General features: G+C 44.5%; 1 protein-coding gene and 1 long non-coding RNA gene across 3 annotated transcripts; one reads left to right on the top strand and one right to left on the bottom strand.

The window, feature by feature from the left end:
- Positions 1–859: 859 nt before the first annotated feature.
- Positions 860–11,541, bottom strand: SMIM43 (small integral membrane protein 43). 2 transcript variants are annotated; one of them, XM_048509223.1, is made up of 2 exons: positions 10,753–11,541; positions 860–2,045 (listed from the first exon to the last, which is right to left on the bottom strand). In XM_048509223.1, exon 1 carries the CDS (start codon positions 11,074–11,076, stop codon positions 10,891–10,893), a length of 186 nt encoding a protein of 61 aa, XP_048365180.1. In that variant the 5' UTR covers positions 11,077–11,541; the 3' UTR covers positions 860–2,045; positions 10,753–10,890. The 2 variants fall into 2 exon arrangements, with proteins under 2 accessions (XP_048365180.1, XP_048365181.1); XM_048509224.1 differs by having other exon boundaries at positions 860–1,798.
- Positions 10,881–16,140, top strand: LOC125439895. The gene is made up of 3 exons (XR_007245606.1): positions 10,881–11,046; positions 14,231–14,328; positions 16,032–16,140. It is a non-coding gene; the product is annotated as an uncharacterized LOC125439895 (long non-coding RNA).
- Positions 16,141–17,272: the final 1,132 nt, after the last annotated feature.

Genomic DNA, 17,272 nt, shown 5'->3' with positions numbered 1-17,272 from the left:
TAGTGAGGTGCAAGAAGATGCAACTGAGAAACCACCAAGACTTTGCTCACACCTTTGCAACTTGTACATTGAGTTTGGTTTTGATAGCCTGTACAAGTGGCTCAGGAATGCACGGGAGCTATGGACCATGTAAAGGTGCTATTTATAGAAATTGGTGCCACCAGTTTAATGCGCTTTACAGGCCCCATCATTTTACCTGTTGCAGAAACCGCAAAATGGAGTTTATTACGGTTAACTTCCAATGTAAACAGAATTACCCTTTTACATGAGTCACCAGTTGTCACAAATGATGCCCTCCGTATGAGCTGTGGCAGCCTTTGCAATCTCCCAGTCTAATGGCATGGGGCCCATCATGAATGGGAACCAGAACAGTTTCTTTTAGCATGATGTGAAACAACTGCCAATATCATCTGTAACAAAGCCACATGGCCATCAATGGGTGTAATATTATAGTTCATATTATCAGCTGTAAAATATGCTGATGGCACAGAACTCGTTTTCACATTATGGGTAAAACGATTGAAGCTCATTGCTTCTGCCTGTTATGCAACGAATATCAACTAGCCTTTTGTATGTACAGTAATCTACAAATGAAAGCTGGTTTCATCAATTTGGTTCACTTTCTATAGTGGACATTGCAGTTCTAGTTCTTTACTGAAAGAAAGTCCCATTTTTTAAACACATCAACATTGTGCACAGATACTGGCGGCCTTTAGATCCTTCTTCTTGTGCAATATTTGATAATGTCCTCAAAAAATTAAGTTCAAATAGAAACTTCTTACTATATGTATTAAAGTGGTCAAAGCACACAATTATATACCATTTTAATAGAACATAAAATACCACCACTATAAGACAATGAAATTTGAAAATGTTTTTAATATCAGTTTGACTTCTTATTCACTTCTGCACAAATGAGGCACCATTTATTATTATTCACAGATCTTGAATTAATTCCATAACAGCAGCACAATATTTGGGCTCAGACATCAGAAAGAGAAGGTTTTTCCTGTTGAATTCAAAGATAGGAGATTTGCATCCTTCCAACAGTTTTTCATACACCCAGACCTTAAATATGTTAATTTACAATACATTTCCCTTATAGGAACACAAAAATCATCACTGTTGGAATAATAGACATGTTAATGTTTACTTCTTACATATTAATAACCCCACCATTTCATCTATGTGAACTCCTAAGCAGCAGTGCACTCCTAAGAAGAGCTACACCATTCTGTGTCTATTTTTAATTGATTTAGAACTGTGTGATACTGCTTAGGATGGCATGTCAAGTAATTCAGAATGTGCTGGATTCCCGCAAGTGGTTTTTTATATTTAGACAATCATAAAAAACTGCTGTATGCAATTACACTTAGAGTATCTGATTGGGTGGTACATGGGGCACTACAGTCCTGCAGTTTTAAAATTTCTGACAAATGTTGTAAGCTCCGCATCACTTAATGTTCCAGTGTCTCTCTGAATAAAGATTTGAAAAGAATTTATTTTCATTATCAGTAGTGAAGGTCAGAACTCTTTACTGCTGTTACAAGTGCTGTTTCTTTTCAAGGCGTTCTTTTTCCCAGAAATACATAAAACTCACAAGAGAGCACAAATTTCATTTGCAAAACAAAGAAACAAATTGAGAGCAGGAAGGAGGAATGAATATCAAGTGAAACAGGTTACTGCAGTATGAATTTCCATTCCTGTTTATGCTGGATCCTGAAGAGAGGTTGGTCGTTCTGCCACTGTCATGGACACGTTCTCAAGGAGAAATGCTATTTATGAGTGGGCCAGATTTCTAAGGAGGAATAGGGAGGAAAAACAGTCTGAAACAGAGCATGACCAGCATTTTCAAACCTATTGCATATCTTCACGAAAACACAATGACTTTTGATGTGAAACATGTGCCCTTATTGGCTACTTGTCTAATCTCCCAGGACAGCTGCCTTTTTGACTGGACTGGCTGTTTCCATAGAACACAGTCTCATTTTCTCCCGGGAACAAGCAATACGGCATTCTGTTCCATTACCACATCGCAGGTCCATCTGGAAAGAAAAGATAATCGCACCTAAGCAAACAATTATCACCATGTCTTGTGCTAATTAGCACTTGGTTGAAAACCATACAACATATTAGATCAGTCAATCTGTACTTTTCAAGATAAGTTGAGATAGTTTCTTCCTTTCTCTTCACTATACGCTGTGCTGACTAGCACTAGAATCAGTTCAGTTCCTCATATGGAGACTAATAAAACAATCCTAAACTGACAGTAGTAGAAAGTGCCATCATGTTGCAGCCAGCTTGTGATGGCCCCATAGTGTTCCCAGTAGCAGGTCTTGGGGGGCGCAGAGGGATCCAACCCCAAGTGCCACATTAAGGCATCCCATGGAAGGGCCCCATTGGCCAAGTGCCTCTGCCACCGCCCCTGCCAAAAAAAACCCCTTGTGATAGGGCATTTTTAAAATCCCACAGTTGCCGGGTCATGGCAGCAGGCTGTTTCCCCACCTCCTACGGCCTGCAGGAAAGCCAACGGCAATGAGCAAGCAAAGAGCGAGCGGGCAGAGGCGTATCTAGGGGAAATGGAGCCTGAGGCAAAATCTGAGTTTTCCTTCTGACCCCTGTAAACCCCCCCCCCTCCTGCCCAGCCCCACTCATGACCTCCCTGTCAGGCATAGAGGCCATCCTTGGGCCTGCTGGCTCGCCTGGGGCCACTCACCGCCGAGCTATCTGCTGTGGCTGCAGGCCTCCTGCCCCCTGACCTCCATGTCCCAGGCCCGAGGACTGCCCCCATGCCTGACAGGGAGGCCAGGGCCTCCAGGCTCTTGCAGCTCATGCGTGAGCTGCCCACCAAAGAACTGCTCACTGGCTGAGCTGCTTGCCATGGCCACAGGCCTCCTGCCCTCTCTGGCCTCCCTATCAGGCCCGAGGACACTGGGTAATGCCTGGGTGGCCACTTGGCCAGCCCCTAGTGGGGCAGTGGGCTGCCCTTCTGTGTGGCTTCTTCTTTACCCAGCTTGATTGCCCAATCTTATTCCATTTCCCAAAGTAGGAGAAAGGGAAGAAGGGTGGGACAAGCAAGCGGAGTGAAGATGTGATCACACAGAAGAGCAGCCCAGAGCCCACCACTCTGCCACAGAGGGCCTGCTTGAGTGGCCAGTACCCAGTACCCAAACTTGCCTGCAAGCTCACTCTTTGCTTTGCTTGTCATCGCTGGTTTTCCTGTGAACCAGAGGGGGCGGGAAAGCAGCCTGCTGTCACTGGATTCAACAACTCCAGGATTTTAAAGATGCCCTACCAAAAGGGACTTTTTGGCAGGGGTGGAAGAAGGGAGTTTGGTGGACAGCAGTTGGGGGGAAGGGTGCCTGGGGCAGCATCATTTGAGAGCTTGCCCCGGACGCCATTTTTCCTGAATATGCCTCTGGGGGTTTCAAGGCTTTCAGAGGTAGTTTGCCATTGCCTGACTCTGTGTAGCAACCATGGACTTCCATGGTGGTCTCCCAATACCAATTACTTACAAGAGCCAATATTGTAGCTTAGCTTTCTAGAGACCTGAGGACATCAGGCTAGCCTGGGCCATCCAGGTTAGGGTTTACCACCTCCTAAATCTACTGTATTCAATGGGAAAGGTACACCACGCTCAGGACCGCATGCAGCATATCTAGAAGACATGGATTCAGTCCCACCTCCTCATAATGTTATGGTTTTATTCATGCCAATATCCAATTCCAAAAATCACCTCCCATACAACTTCATTGTGAGGAAAAAGTCAGCAAATATTTCAAAAATAAAAGTACTTTGTAGATTATGAAATGCAGGAATAGCAGAATTATATTCAAGCAAAGTTCAAAGTCACTGTCTCCCTCAGTGTAGTACCTTCTAATGGGTTCCTCCTTGCTCCCAGTTTATTATAACAGCGGAATTTTGGGTCAGGACAGGAAGTTGGGGTAAATTTTTTGTTAATAACATCAATAATTATATCAGTAATAACAATAATCAGCAGCAGCACCCTGGACATCATTCCAAAAACACTAGCGTGGCACTTGAAGCATTTTCAAATTGACAGAATGAACCCCACGAATACTATGCCAATACATTACAACGTCCTAGGCCTCTGGGTGAGGCTCGAATTGTAATGAAAGGCCAACAACCAGCTAAAGAACTGGCAGCTGTGATATTAAATAATAATAATGTAGGATTTTCAAAAGTGAAGACAAGTGGCCTTGAGCAGAACTGGGTTTAACTAATTACAGTTTTGTTTTTTAAAAGAAAGGTCAGCATTGTCCTACTAATGATTTGTGCAACACTTTGAAGATCCCATTGGAACTAAGACAAGATATACATTTAGATAAATGAGACGCATCCTTGTTCCCTTTAGATTTAACAGGAGATAAATTGTATAACCAGTGGAGTCCCTGGCAACAGCTTGCTTTTCCAATTCTACCATTACATGTAAGTAATCACAAGACGTGACACATCCGTCTTTTTGTAGCTTTCCTTCTTGTCTTTCCCTTGTACTGTCAATATTGTTCTAGCAATTTGCTACTGATGACTGCCCACAGCAATAATGGTAGACCTGGACAACCAACTCACAAACTTTCTCCTGTTGCTCTATATAGCCCAATCATAACACAATCATACAGCAGCCTTTCTTCTGCATTCAGTCTTGATTGTCCATGAGCCATCACTGGCCTATTTTTCTTTCACTATTTATAGGCTACCTCTTATCAGCTCTATTTCCACAGTAAAAATCTGTTAGTTTTGAACTACTTTGTTAATTTACTGTAGCGGGCAGAACTGACAACCTAAGAATTTATCAGCTTTCACCATTTCAACCCCGCTCTAAAACAGCTGAGGGAGGCAAACAAAGCCTTTGATTATAATGCAATGTTCAGGAAAGCATTTATCACCTCACCTGCAATGGCACAAGAGGAATAGGAACTCCAGTTCTCCAAGAGCCAGCAGGCTGCAATCAAGGCTCCTGCATTATCAGGATAGCAATTGTGTGAGCTGCCCATCTACAATTGATGCTGAGGAAGCTAAATGTTCATGGTAACAACTGCGTGGAGTTACACACAAGAGCTCCTGAGCCTTTGACAGCTCTGAGCTAGGGAAATATTTAGTAGTTCATTGTTGCCACGTACTGTTGGGAAAGTGGTCCCTCCTAGAAAATGCAGGTCTTTATCAAGGCAGAAGTTACGTGCTGGGAGTTTTTTGTCTAGTAAGAAAGCATGTGAGATACCTGTTTGAATCCTGGTCCATGGTACAAAGGGTTCCATAAGCCTCCCCTCCTGTACCATTTTTTGCAATCTGAAACTGCCGTAGGCAGGTAAACAGCATGTTCTGAGGTAGGATTTTTACAAGTACCAGTTTAAAACAAAACAAGGGATGACTATCATGTTTCCGGAATCTTGACTTTGTTTCCATCCAGCAATGCTGTTTTTATACTGATCTTAGAAGTTGTGAAATTCACCACAAATATGCCTTAGAAAGGCAACAAATAACCAAACAAAAACCTATTACACTATGACTAAGCCTTCTCTGTAAGTGCTGTCACGTCACAGCTTGACTTCTGGCAACCCTGTACAGTTTGAAAAAAAAAACAGAGACTTGGGCGTTTCCGCGGCCTCCCTAGCCCTCCGCCCGGCGAGAATTCCCGCCCGGCTAGCGAGGCCGGAAGCCGGTCGCATGCGCGTCACCCGGACAGCCTCAGCAGAGGCTGGCAAGCGGCAGGCAGTTCCTTGCAGGCCGCCTCTTCCCCTGCCCGTCCACTCACCTTGTCCCGTGCGTGCGCCTGCTGGCCGTGAAGCCCGCCCAGCTGCCCTCCGACCTCCAGGGTGGGAGGGACAGCGTGGCACCGGCAACCAGCAACAGGCTTTGAAACTGGCGTGTTCCAGCCGGTTAGCCTGCGCCACCCGGGAAGGCGCTTCCCCAACAACACCCTTTAGGGGTTGTTGTTGGGAAGCGACCTGGCGTCGCCCTGGGGGAGAGAGGGAGGGGGGGCAGTGAATTGGCGCTTCTTTCGCGTCGCGGCAAGCGCTAATGTGAAACGGTGGCCTGGGGGCGGCGTTTTTACCGCCCCCAGGCCGTTGTTTTTGGCCCATGCGGAAAGGGCCTAACAGAGGTGGTTTGCATTGCCTGCCTCTGTGTAGTGTCCCTGGGCTTTCTCGGTGGTCTCCATCAAAGTACTAACCAGTCCTGCCTAACTTTTGAGATCTTAATAGAACAAGCTAGCCTGGACCATCCAAACTTTTTCTTCTTACATTTTTTTTTAAAGCCATCTCTATGCACACCTTCCCCCCTGCAGGGTCTGTGAGCAAGAATATTGTACACTGGAGCACACTGTTTCCGCATCACACACTAGATTTCCATCAAAAGCTTGCATACTGTGTTAATGTGAATTGTGTTGCAGCCCTGCCAGGCTGAAAGGGTGCTTTTCTCTCATCCTTTAATTGGAATTTATTATTTGTAGTGCTTTTCTTAGATTGGTCTTGGCAGTGCCGGTGCACTGTTTTCATGTATACTGCTGATTAGTTAATTGGTGATGGTTACTCTTAGGTTTGTGGTAAGGTTTAAAGCATCAAGATTTCTGCTATATTAGATTTTGCTGTAATTTGCTGTGTTTAGATCTTTTTTTCTCCGCTTCAGAAATCTCAGTAAGAGGCAGGTTCCAAATGTGTTTTTAGACACTCACATCATTTGCACTGCCCTAAGGCTGCCTTGTTCCATGTTGTTTATTATTTCCCTCATCCTTTCCTATGCGGAAAGTGTTTTAGAATGCTTGTAATTAGGCCAAAACAGGTTGTCATGGCCTCCTCCAACTAGCCCAGTATATCTGACAGTCTTCAGGGAAGGACTCTGACGAGCCAACATTTTGAATGAGGAGAACTTGAGGGACTAGAAAGGGCCCAGTATGGCAGTGGTGCCTGTAAGTATGTCCCAGCACCTTAAAAGGATACATCAGAAGTCACACTTTGAGACCCTGGAGGGAAGCCCCACCACCAGCCAGAGTCAGCGGCTAGGCCTCAAACCCAGGTATGCAGCCTCTCAGGAACCTCTTCTGCTCTGCAGAAATCGCAGAGGCAAAAGATCTGGGCTGAGGTGGCACAAAGGAAACAAACTGCCTGACTGTCTTCTTGGAGACCTTGACCAGAGTACTGAAGACAGTACTTCCTCACAGGCTCCTGGCCAAAGCACAGTACAACCACAGGAGCTTGACCCCCTGCCAGAAGGCAGCTGAGCCTGATTACTTCTCAGGCTGGGGCTTCAGAAAACGGACTTGCACTCCAGCTCCTTGCGTCAAGCTCATGTTGTCAAGCCTGTTCCTGAGGAACTGACTGGGCAGACCTGCAGAGCACAGACCTGAAGGAAAAAAATGTCCTGTCCTGTTACTGGAGGCTGAATGTGTGGAAATGGGCAGTTGAAGCTTTTTGTTGCATGGAGGTAAATAAGATCAGCTGGTAAATAACATTTCATTAAAGCAAGGGAATTTTTCTCTAGACCTGTTGGCAACCCTATTCGTAGCAGCTACCTTGTGTAATAGCAATGGTTCCTAGTTTTAAGAACTTGACAGTGACTTATTTAAGGCCTTCCAGTGAGCCCATTGTTAAATACCAGGCACTGAAAACCAGGTTTCTCCTATTACCTCCCACAATATTTTTCACCTTATCGATGTGTGAAATGGTGCCAGATCCTGACAAATATGTCTGGAGTATGCTACAGGATTCCTATACTTTAGGACAACAGACTGTATCAGACTGTAATTTTCATTTCAGGACCTTGCAAAGGTCTATATTAGCAGCTGTCACCAGGAGTTATCTAATCCAATAAGCTGTTGTTGAGAAGCAGCCTTTTTTAAAATCATCACACCTGAGACCAGTGATTTCTTAGAGAACAGAACTTAGCTACTGAGCTCATTATCGGGACTCAATGACAGGCTTCCACCCCAAAGAAGATTAACAGTCTAGTCCTCAGTCTCAAAGATTAAAAATGGCCAGGAGCCGTCAGTAGCATACAGATGCAACTACTTAACCGAGCATGTAATTTTTCATTCAAACAACTGTTAGCCTCTGACCTATTCCATCTGCTACTTGCCAAACTGCAGACAAACTATTCCCCATACACCCTCTGAAAATTATCTTCATTCAAAGACACATACTTTACAGTTCCCAAACTCCTTTGCAAGGACATCCAATCAAAACAAAAGAGCCAGAAAAACCAAGAACTTTGGGAATACTAAAATAAATTCTAATACTTTTGCATCTCATCCATTGTTCCAGGATGTTCTTTTTTGCTAGGTTTCTGTGAGTATGAAAAAGCTCTTGCCTAAAATCTGAAATCTAGACATCTGTTAATTTTAGAAACCACCCACCAAAGCATAGTAGGCAAAAATAAAAACATAAATTTATTTTTCAATCCTTTCTCCAAAATTACCCAAACTTGATATGTCTATACATCAAAATCAAATGGCATGGCTCAGTTTGAGACAGGCCTCATCAGGGCTTAGCAGTCAAAACAGAGGCAAGGAAGACGTGTTAAGTATCCTAAGCATGTGCAGAATAGTTTTCTTCGCAATGGATTGCTTATTACTAGCCTACCACACCTGGTATTTGTGAGAAATCTTCTAGACAAGCTATTTTGCTGCAGAACATCTGTAGAGCTTCTTCTGGGTATTGTTTTTTTAAAATGCATATTCATTTCCTTTCAGCCAAACTTCACTTTTAAAAGTTAAACACGTAGGCTGACCATTTGATGTCAAGATAGCTTAATATTCAGAATTCTATGCTGAGTATTCAATAAAACATAGGAATCAAAGTACTCTGAGATGAGAATGTGCAAGTGAAGGGGATATCATGGGCCTAGTGAAACAAAATAGAAATAGAAACCAGCTGTATACATCTCCTGGTTTCAGAGGGAAGGTGAAAAGAAGTGAAAGCGAACAGGTGAAGTTCAGAACAGTGTTGAAAAACACCAAAAATCACCCAATAGCTTTTGTGGCAAGGTCATGTGAAAGGAATTTTTTAAAATGGAATTATTAAAATAAGGAGCTTCTGTAGTGATGGCCACAAGCATAGAGGGCTTTAAAAGGGGAACAGGTAAATCACTGCAGTGAAGATCCATCAGTGGCTACTAGCCATGGTGATTAAAGGAAACCTCCACAGTCACAGTCAGCAATCTCCAGAATCTTCAGAGGAAGGCCTCAGCCTCTGTGCCATGGTAGCCCCTGCCTGAGACAGGATGCTATACAGGCTTGAATTCTAAGCCTTGCTCTCACTTGTGCTGTGTTATTTGGGGGGAGGGGGTTCTTCTCCGGCAGAGCAATTTTTTTTAATGCTAGAAGTTTCTGCAAGACCAAAAGCAAAAAGCAACTAACACCAGAAGAAAGTAATGTGCAGCAGGCAGAGGCGTAGCAAGGGGGGAAAGTGCCCGGTACACCGGTGTGTCCTCGCCCCCATCCCACCCTGGAACGCCACGCCACACCCCCACAGGGGCACGCACCCGGTGTGTCACATCCCCATCCCCTTGGAGCTACGCCTCTGGCAGCAGGGAACTGGCCTCCATGATGGATGAAAGGAGGCAAACAAAAGTGAGGCTTAGGATCCGCAAGGTTTTGCAGGCTAGTGTAGTATACCACATGAATAGATCCCAACTATGCAGTTCTTTTACACAGGAAATCTCAAAAGCAAGCAAACACCAAGGCCAAGGTGTCATGAAGCTTGTTTTGCACAGATGGTCTGGGTTTTTTTCCCTGGTTAGATTTAAAATTTACAACATTCTTTTTCACCTTGTACCCCTTGTACTTCATTTCATGGCTCCTTGATCCCGCCATTTACTTTTTTCAAAACTCTTACCTAAAATGACTGCATAGTAAGGTCCAGTCATTGCATCAAAAGAAGCGGGATCTCCTCCATGACTGCTTATCCTGAACTAAGCTCCAATGTTGTCAGTCTTTAAGAGTCTGTTTTGTTTTTGTTTTCCTGCGACAAACATTGGTATTTCTCTAGAATTAAGGATACCAACACCATCATTCATAGCCTTAGACTCAGCAGGCAAAGTTTGCACTAATTTGAGATGGTTCTGGATTGCACACACAGATGTTTAGGCACCAACAAAACTGTTAAGTGTACTTAACATAATAAAATATGCAGGACTGGGAAAACATGGGCATAAAATCACCTTTACACAGCAACACACCAGCAGACTCGGTTAGTTTTTAGACAAAAGTAAAACAGACTGGGAACATAAGTAAAACAGACTGCTGGACCAGACTAGCAGCCCATCTAGTTCAGCAACGTATTCCACATAGCAGCCAACAAACAAGGCACATGAACCAAGGCCATCCCCGGAAGTTTCACATTAGCACACTGGTCTTCACAGGTATTCAAAGTCGTCTGAAGCTCTTTGAAGAACTGCTACTTAAGGCAGCTCAAACATGGCAATGAAAAGATGAATATATCTGAGAGGCTATCTGCAAGAGAAAGTCCCACTGATGTCACTATAACTACTTCACATGTATGATTTATACAGTATTTTTTTTTTTTAAAAAAAGCACAGCATCCCTGTAAGAAAGAACACTGCTGATCCCATTAACAGATGAAAAATTGAAGCTCTGCAGAGTTATGGGGTGAAAGAACCCAAGGTTATGAACCATGCATTTGAAAAGGGCTAGCCCAAGGACAAAGCGTGCCACCCAAGGGTCCTAAGACCAAAGCTCCACCTGGCCCGCACAGTCTCCACCCCAACAAATCAACCCACCTAGGTGCTCTCCTTGGCCCTCCTTTCCAAAAGGTCCAAACCGTGAATTAGGTGCTGATGTTCTAGCCGCGCATCCCAGTGGCGCCCTCTAGAGGCAGAGGGGCGCGTCGTCCTCTCCTACCCGGCCGGGCTCCCTCCTCACAGCGTTTGCTCGCGGCAAAAGCCCCAGGGCTCCCGCAGCGAGGGGCGTCCGGGCTGCAGCGCGCCCGTGCTGGCCACGGAGTTCTTCAGCTGCTTGATGACTCCGAAGAGCAGGAGGAAGAGCAGGAAGAGCAAAAAGAAAAACAGCGCCAGGTAGAGCAGCAAGTTGAATTCCCACTCCATGCTGCTCCTGCTGCTGCAGGGTTTCCCGGGAAGGGGGACCGCTCGCTAGGCGCCCTGTGCACCAGGCATCTGCTGGTGCCCACCACGGCTAAAGCTGCAATAAGCTTGTTCAGTCTTCCCGGGGCCAGCAGACTTGTTTACCTTTACTGCCCCGGGGGAGTGCAAGTGTCTGCCCCCCCTCGCAGAAGGGCAGACTGGGCGTTGCCAGGCTTTGGCATGGCTGGGACCATCCCGGATGGGGGAGCGAATCGCCCGAGAGGTTTCGCCTCGTTCAGTGCCCCAAATGCGCCCACCCAGCTGCTGCATGGAAAGGAATCCCGTCCTGAGAGCGCTCTATAGCCCGGAGCGCCTCTCCGAACAGCCCTCTCCGCCCCGCTTCGATTTCCCTGGCAAATTACGGTAGCTGAGGGCGGGGAGAGAGAAGTCTTGGTTATAGATTATAACCACAGGGGTGAAAAAGAGGGAAAGGGCCATTCCGCTGCGAATGCAGCATGGGCCGCCGTTGCCTTCGATGAATCTTAACCCACTCGCCCACCCCTTGTGGGGAGAGAAAAGTTGAAATCTTAACCCACCCCCCTTGTGGGGCGAGTTGAAATTTCTTGGAGCCCAAAGGAAGAAGCGGAGGGGGTGGGGGATCTGTTTCTTGGGAATTCTTCCGAATTATTAGCGCCCAGGGAGTGCTTTGATTTCTGCCTCGGAATGAGGCCATTTCAATTATAGGCAGAAATGAAATCACTGGGCCATTGTTGTCCCCGAAGAAGGGAAACTAGGCTGCAGGTGGTGCTGAAGTTTTTGTCGGCGGGATAAACTCGTCTCAGAGACTCGCTCAGCGCATATGCAGCAACAGCCGCAGCCTGTGTGGTGGGGTTTGCGCTACTGAGGAGACCAGCGTTTGCAGGCGTTTAGTTATGGTTTGTTGCACTTTAACCGCTGATTAGTATGCACAAACAGGGTGGCAAGAATAATTTCACACCTACCCTGTTGTTCACTCTGGGATGCCTGGTGGTGTGCAGAATGGGAAAGAAAGATTATGACCTCGCTCCAGAATTGTGCCAATGTCCTATTGAAAGTAATGGGCCAGTTTAGTCTGGTGTGGTTTAGGACTGGTGTGAACAGGACCAAATAAGTTACCTATGAATTGTTACATTTTCGCCAACATTTTTATTTTTAAAATTATTAAATCAGTTATTGCATCTTCTGTTCCAGCTTTTGGCACATACTACCCTTGAGACAGCATATAAACACATCTATATATATAAAAATCTATCAGTGCGTTTTTCTGCTGACAGGTAATCTCCCAAACTACTGGACCGATTGCTTTAAAATTTTCACACAATGTCGCGTTCACGTGCGGCCAGGTTTCCATACTGTTTCCACACCTGTTGTGTACATGTCACAACTGTGCCCTTTATTGTGTACATGCCACAACTGTGACAGTTGGAACCACAGTTCTGTTCTGCAACAGCGCCATCTGCTGGCCGTCAAAGCAACACCCTCTGATACAAGGGAAACAACCATGCCTTCCTTGAAAACCACTGCCATCTGGAGTGAAAAAAATGGGGCCCGCCATCTGGACATGGCCCACCTACCCTAGCGGAGGAAGGGGAAGGTGAGGGAGGGTCCAGGGATTTGCTGGACCAAACGCTCTGAAATTTGAACACAACGTAGCTCATGCCTCCCAGTGTGTTTTCAGCTACATAATCTGCTACTTTCGCAAGGGAAGGTGGGGAGGAAAGACAGGGCCTCAAGCCACTTACCTGGACATGGCCCACCCACCCTAGCAGAGGAAGGGGAACGTTAGGGAGGGATGGGGCAGGGTGCCATGCAAGGGAAAGGGAGAGAGGGAGGGGAGTGAGGGGGCCCTTGCCCCTCACCTCCCTTACAAGCATTGTGCAATGACACATGTTCGAACCATTCGCTTCCCCTTTTCTTTCTTTTCCACTTCACCAGACTGAGCCACAGCAACGCATGGCCGGGCCCGCTAGTAATATCTATATTATCCAATCCAGAACCTTTATTAGGCATATAATCAAGAAAAATCTATATTGTCTATAATACAGTTGAGGAAGAGGAAGTCTTTATTTACGATCAATGACCAAATATATATAATACAGTTGAAAATAAAATTTAAACCTATTCAACATTAAACCTTGCTGTCAGGGAAGCAGCAGTCTTTTTAGCAGAGTTTTTTTTAAAAAAACACAACAACCTGGCCTCCAGACACAATTTGAAATCAACCACCTAGCATTGCCACCTACAGTCATCCAAATGTTTGCTGGAGAAGGTATGTGGTAATTGTCCTTAAAGCTGCCACAGAAGGTGCCTGTTATATCTCCCAAAGTTTGATAATCTTGATGCTACCCCCTAAAAAGGATCTGTCATGCCGCTGAACCTCCAGTAGTGGTGGTGTTGAAGAAAGCAGGTTCACCATAGACAGGGTGGTATCAGAGGAGTTATTTAGATATCCTGATTCCAATCTGTGGTGCAGGTGGGTAATTTATGTTTTTGGCTTGATTTTATCTCATGCACCCTTGGTCTAGGACAGTGATAGTGAACCTTTTTGAGACCAAGTGCCCAAATTGCAACCCAAACCCCACTTTTTTATCGCAAAGTGCCGACCCGGCAATTTAACCTGAATGCTGAGGTTTTGGTTTAGAAAAAACCGGTTGGCTCCCTCTTCCTCCGCCCCACCCAGTTGAGCAGCGGCCACCCTGGTCTAGCCTCCAGCAAGTCCCTTGCGCACCGCTCTGTGCCTCTCTAGCATCTCTGCCTCCTCCCCCTCCCCCCTCGGGCAGCAGTCACCCGAAGCACAGGTACCAGGCCCGCCAGTTGAGTCCTCCTTGCTCATCACGGTGCGCACACGTCGTACTCAGTGGCCCAGACCAGGGTGATTTTCCGCCCTCCACATGATGAACTCTGTGTGCGTATGCCCACAGAGAGGGCTCCAAGTGCCACCTCTGGCACCCATGCCATAGGTTCGCCATCACTGGTCTAGGAGCCAACCTATGGTGCATGTGATCCAGAATTCCATTTACAAATCCCCCCCCCCCCCACTACTGTTATTTGGGAATGTTTGATATGGTTGTATTTGAATGTGGGTCCCCACTTATCTTGCTTTGCTTTTTCTGCCCTCCCCCCTCCCCGCCTATTACAGTACAATCCTTCTTATACTTAAGAGTTTCAACAAGATAAAGGACTCTTGGTTTAGAAATGGAAACATGTCATCGTGTATCTTTGCATTCTGAATTTCAGGTAAAAATATTGCATCTCAACTGTATCACTGCTTTCACCAGCAGTTTATGTGTTGTGATGCTCGGTGGTCCTGATTGTTACTAAAAAATGCAAGATAATTGTTTTCTGTCCATAGCATTTTGATTTAGTTAGACTATGTTGCATGTGTCAGCAAAATTACTTGGCCTAAAATTTGTGATGGTGCTCTATAATTTTTAACTGTCAATTTGAACTTTACATTTTTCTGTATTTATATGGTACCTATATATTGTATTCTGTGCCATCTTAAATGATGTTCAGTTTTTGTATCAAGGAAGTGTCATCCTTATTTTTTGAGATGTTGTTCTCAAAAAGTTCTTGATGCTGTTTAGAATTAGGGCCAACATCTTGAAATCAGATCACATGGTTAATTGATCACTTTTCTAAATCTATGAGATCAAAAATATTATGAATCAGAGGGGGAAAGCTATAGTATAATTTTTGTATACAGCTTGTCTGTCAGCCCCTCTGTCTTTGTACTAATATTGCATTTGCAGCAGAGGCGTGGGGGGAGGGCAAAATGGCACCTGGGCCTCACCCCCCATGGTCCCCACGCCCCACAGGAGCCCCCATGCCCCCCTTTACTTACCTTAGTTTAGTTGGCTGTAAAGAGCAGCCAGCTGAAAAAGCAGCCTGACTGGGCCACTGGATGAACAAAGGTAAGTGGAGAAGGGCGAGAAAGGCCCCCCACAGGGCCCCACCCTTTAGCAGGCCCCCACCCCTCAATTTACATTAGTTCAGATGGCTGCAAAGAGGCTGAACAATTTTCCACCTCCCACGTGATCCCAACGGCGCATGCCCTGGGCGTGGCGCCCCTCCCCCCATCCTGTGATAGCTATGCCACTGATTTGCAGGCAATAGTAATGGCCAGCATATGAAACCCTGCATATGAATATGTGGTGTTGTTTTTAACACATTCTGCACCAGATTTAACTCTAGATTTGTTTAATCTCAGAGGTGGTGTATATGGATCTGCACATTTCTACGAACTTGTCTTTTCTTACAGATACCATGAATGGGATAAGCCAGACCATTGAGCTGAATCTTTAAACTCATTGTTTTCTTATTATTCTTATTATTCTTTGCTTCCCTAATAATCAATCTTGCTTTAATACCTAAACTCACACTCCAGTGATCTTTTCCAGCAACAAGGCCAGGGAAAGGGGAGCTGTAAATAGCATTTGGAGAGATTGTCAGAAGTCCTGCCTTAATCTTCCTCTATCCCAGACAGAACAGCATGGATCACCTTTTGCTATTAATTATTTGTAAGTTTTTACCTTTGGACTAGAAAAAAACTGTCTTCTATAGTTAAAAAATTAATAGTTCAAATCAATAGCTTATGGACTCTCTATGCCCTCAAATCAACCTTTCTAAATCAGGTGATCAACGGTATCTACAATCTATTGATTTAAAAGTCAAATTGAGAAGAGATATATAATAAGCTATCTAAAATGGCTGCAATTTATTTAGCATACTAAATAAACTGCAGCCATTTTAGATAGCTGATTATTTATCTCTTCTCAATCTGACTTTTAAATCAATATGTACAAATCAGTTAAATGAAAGTATAGATTCACTTTCAACAATGAAAGCCTGGAATTCTGCTATCCACAATGAATGACAGTCTTAATATAATTCATTCTGTAACATAATGAATATTTCCCCCATTTTCTCTTTTACGATAGGATACTGCTGTCCTCCAAGCTGTTCAGTCGCAGGGATGACCTTCACCTAGGTTTCCTTCATTTATACTAGAATTGCTACATAACTGGAAAAGAATAATGAACAACTCTGACGTACATTTAATGTATGTTGATGACTGAAAGGGTATTTCAACATTGTCTGCAATAAAGCATTAAACTTCCAGTATCATTGCATGAGGGTAATTTTTAGGCATGTTGACATTCAAAGTTTTGTTGTGTAACTATTAAAATTTAGAATGTTACATGTCTCTGTGGAGCTTGAGACAAATAGCAATCAAAATCCAGACAAAGAAATCTGCTTCCTGTGCTTGGAATGGGTTTTGTTTGTATAGAATTATGCTTTCTTGACAAAACAAAATAGAATTATTCCATGCTCATTTAAATCTTTTGGGGCAGTTTCCAGTAGACCACAGAATGCTGCTTAATGTTACTATTCCAAAGCAATTTTCTCTGGAGTAGTTCCAGTGCCTTTCGACCGCACACAATGATTGTTTTAATGATATGACCCCTGTATCATGTTTAATGGCTTGACAGCCTGTAATCTGAACACAGAATAATTTACATGCTAAAACCAATTACAAAGCCATCACTATCTTGGGTGGAAGCCGGATTACAGCATGTATGATATAGATGGCAGTAATGGGAGAAAGCATACAGAAGCTATATCAGGAAAAATATAGATAAAACTTGAACATGATTGTCAGCAGAATCAAATAGCTTTTGCTACTTTACAAGACAGTACTAAAATGGGAAATCAGGAAAATGCAAGATAATGTTCATTTGAGATAGTTTCCTAACTTTAATCCACAATCCTAGACTCTGCTACCTACATTCAAGTCCCACTAAAGTTTATAGGATTCACAAAAACTTATTGAAGTGCAAAACTGCACCTTTAATTAAAAAATGTAATCACTTATACCAGGTTATGTTAGTAATAAGCACAGGGGCGTAGAGAGAGAAAATGGTGTCCAGGCACAGCCCCGGCAGCCCCGTTCTCGCCCCCCCCCCCCGGCGTTCCTCCCATTGGGCAAAGTGGGCAGGTTCGTTTGTGGGATTTTTTTGTATTTTCAGTGTTTTTTCTGTTTTTGGCCTGCAGGGGGTGCAGTTTTTAGGCTAGCAGCACCTAAATATCAAGAATTTTTTGGGAGACTCTCCTGATGATATCACCCAGGTTTGGTGAGGTTTGATTTAGGGAGTCCAAAGTTATAGGGGCTACACCTTTG

This window comes from Sphaerodactylus townsendi, linkage group LG10, assembly GCF_021028975.2.
Source record: "Sphaerodactylus townsendi isolate TG3544 linkage group LG10, MPM_Stown_v2.3, whole genome shotgun sequence".
In the NCBI taxonomy this organism is placed as follows: domain Eukaryota; kingdom Metazoa; phylum Chordata; class Lepidosauria; order Squamata; family Sphaerodactylidae; genus Sphaerodactylus; species Sphaerodactylus townsendi.
The sequence above is the reverse complement of the archived record's forward strand: the minus strand, read 5'-3'. Positions and strand labels throughout refer to the sequence as shown.

Bases quoted from the DNA above. Each gene is read 5' to 3' on its own strand.
- SMIM43 (XM_048509223.1), bottom strand. From the start codon at position 11,076: ATGGAGTGGGAATTCAACTTGCTGCTCTACCTGGCGCTGTTTTTCTTT.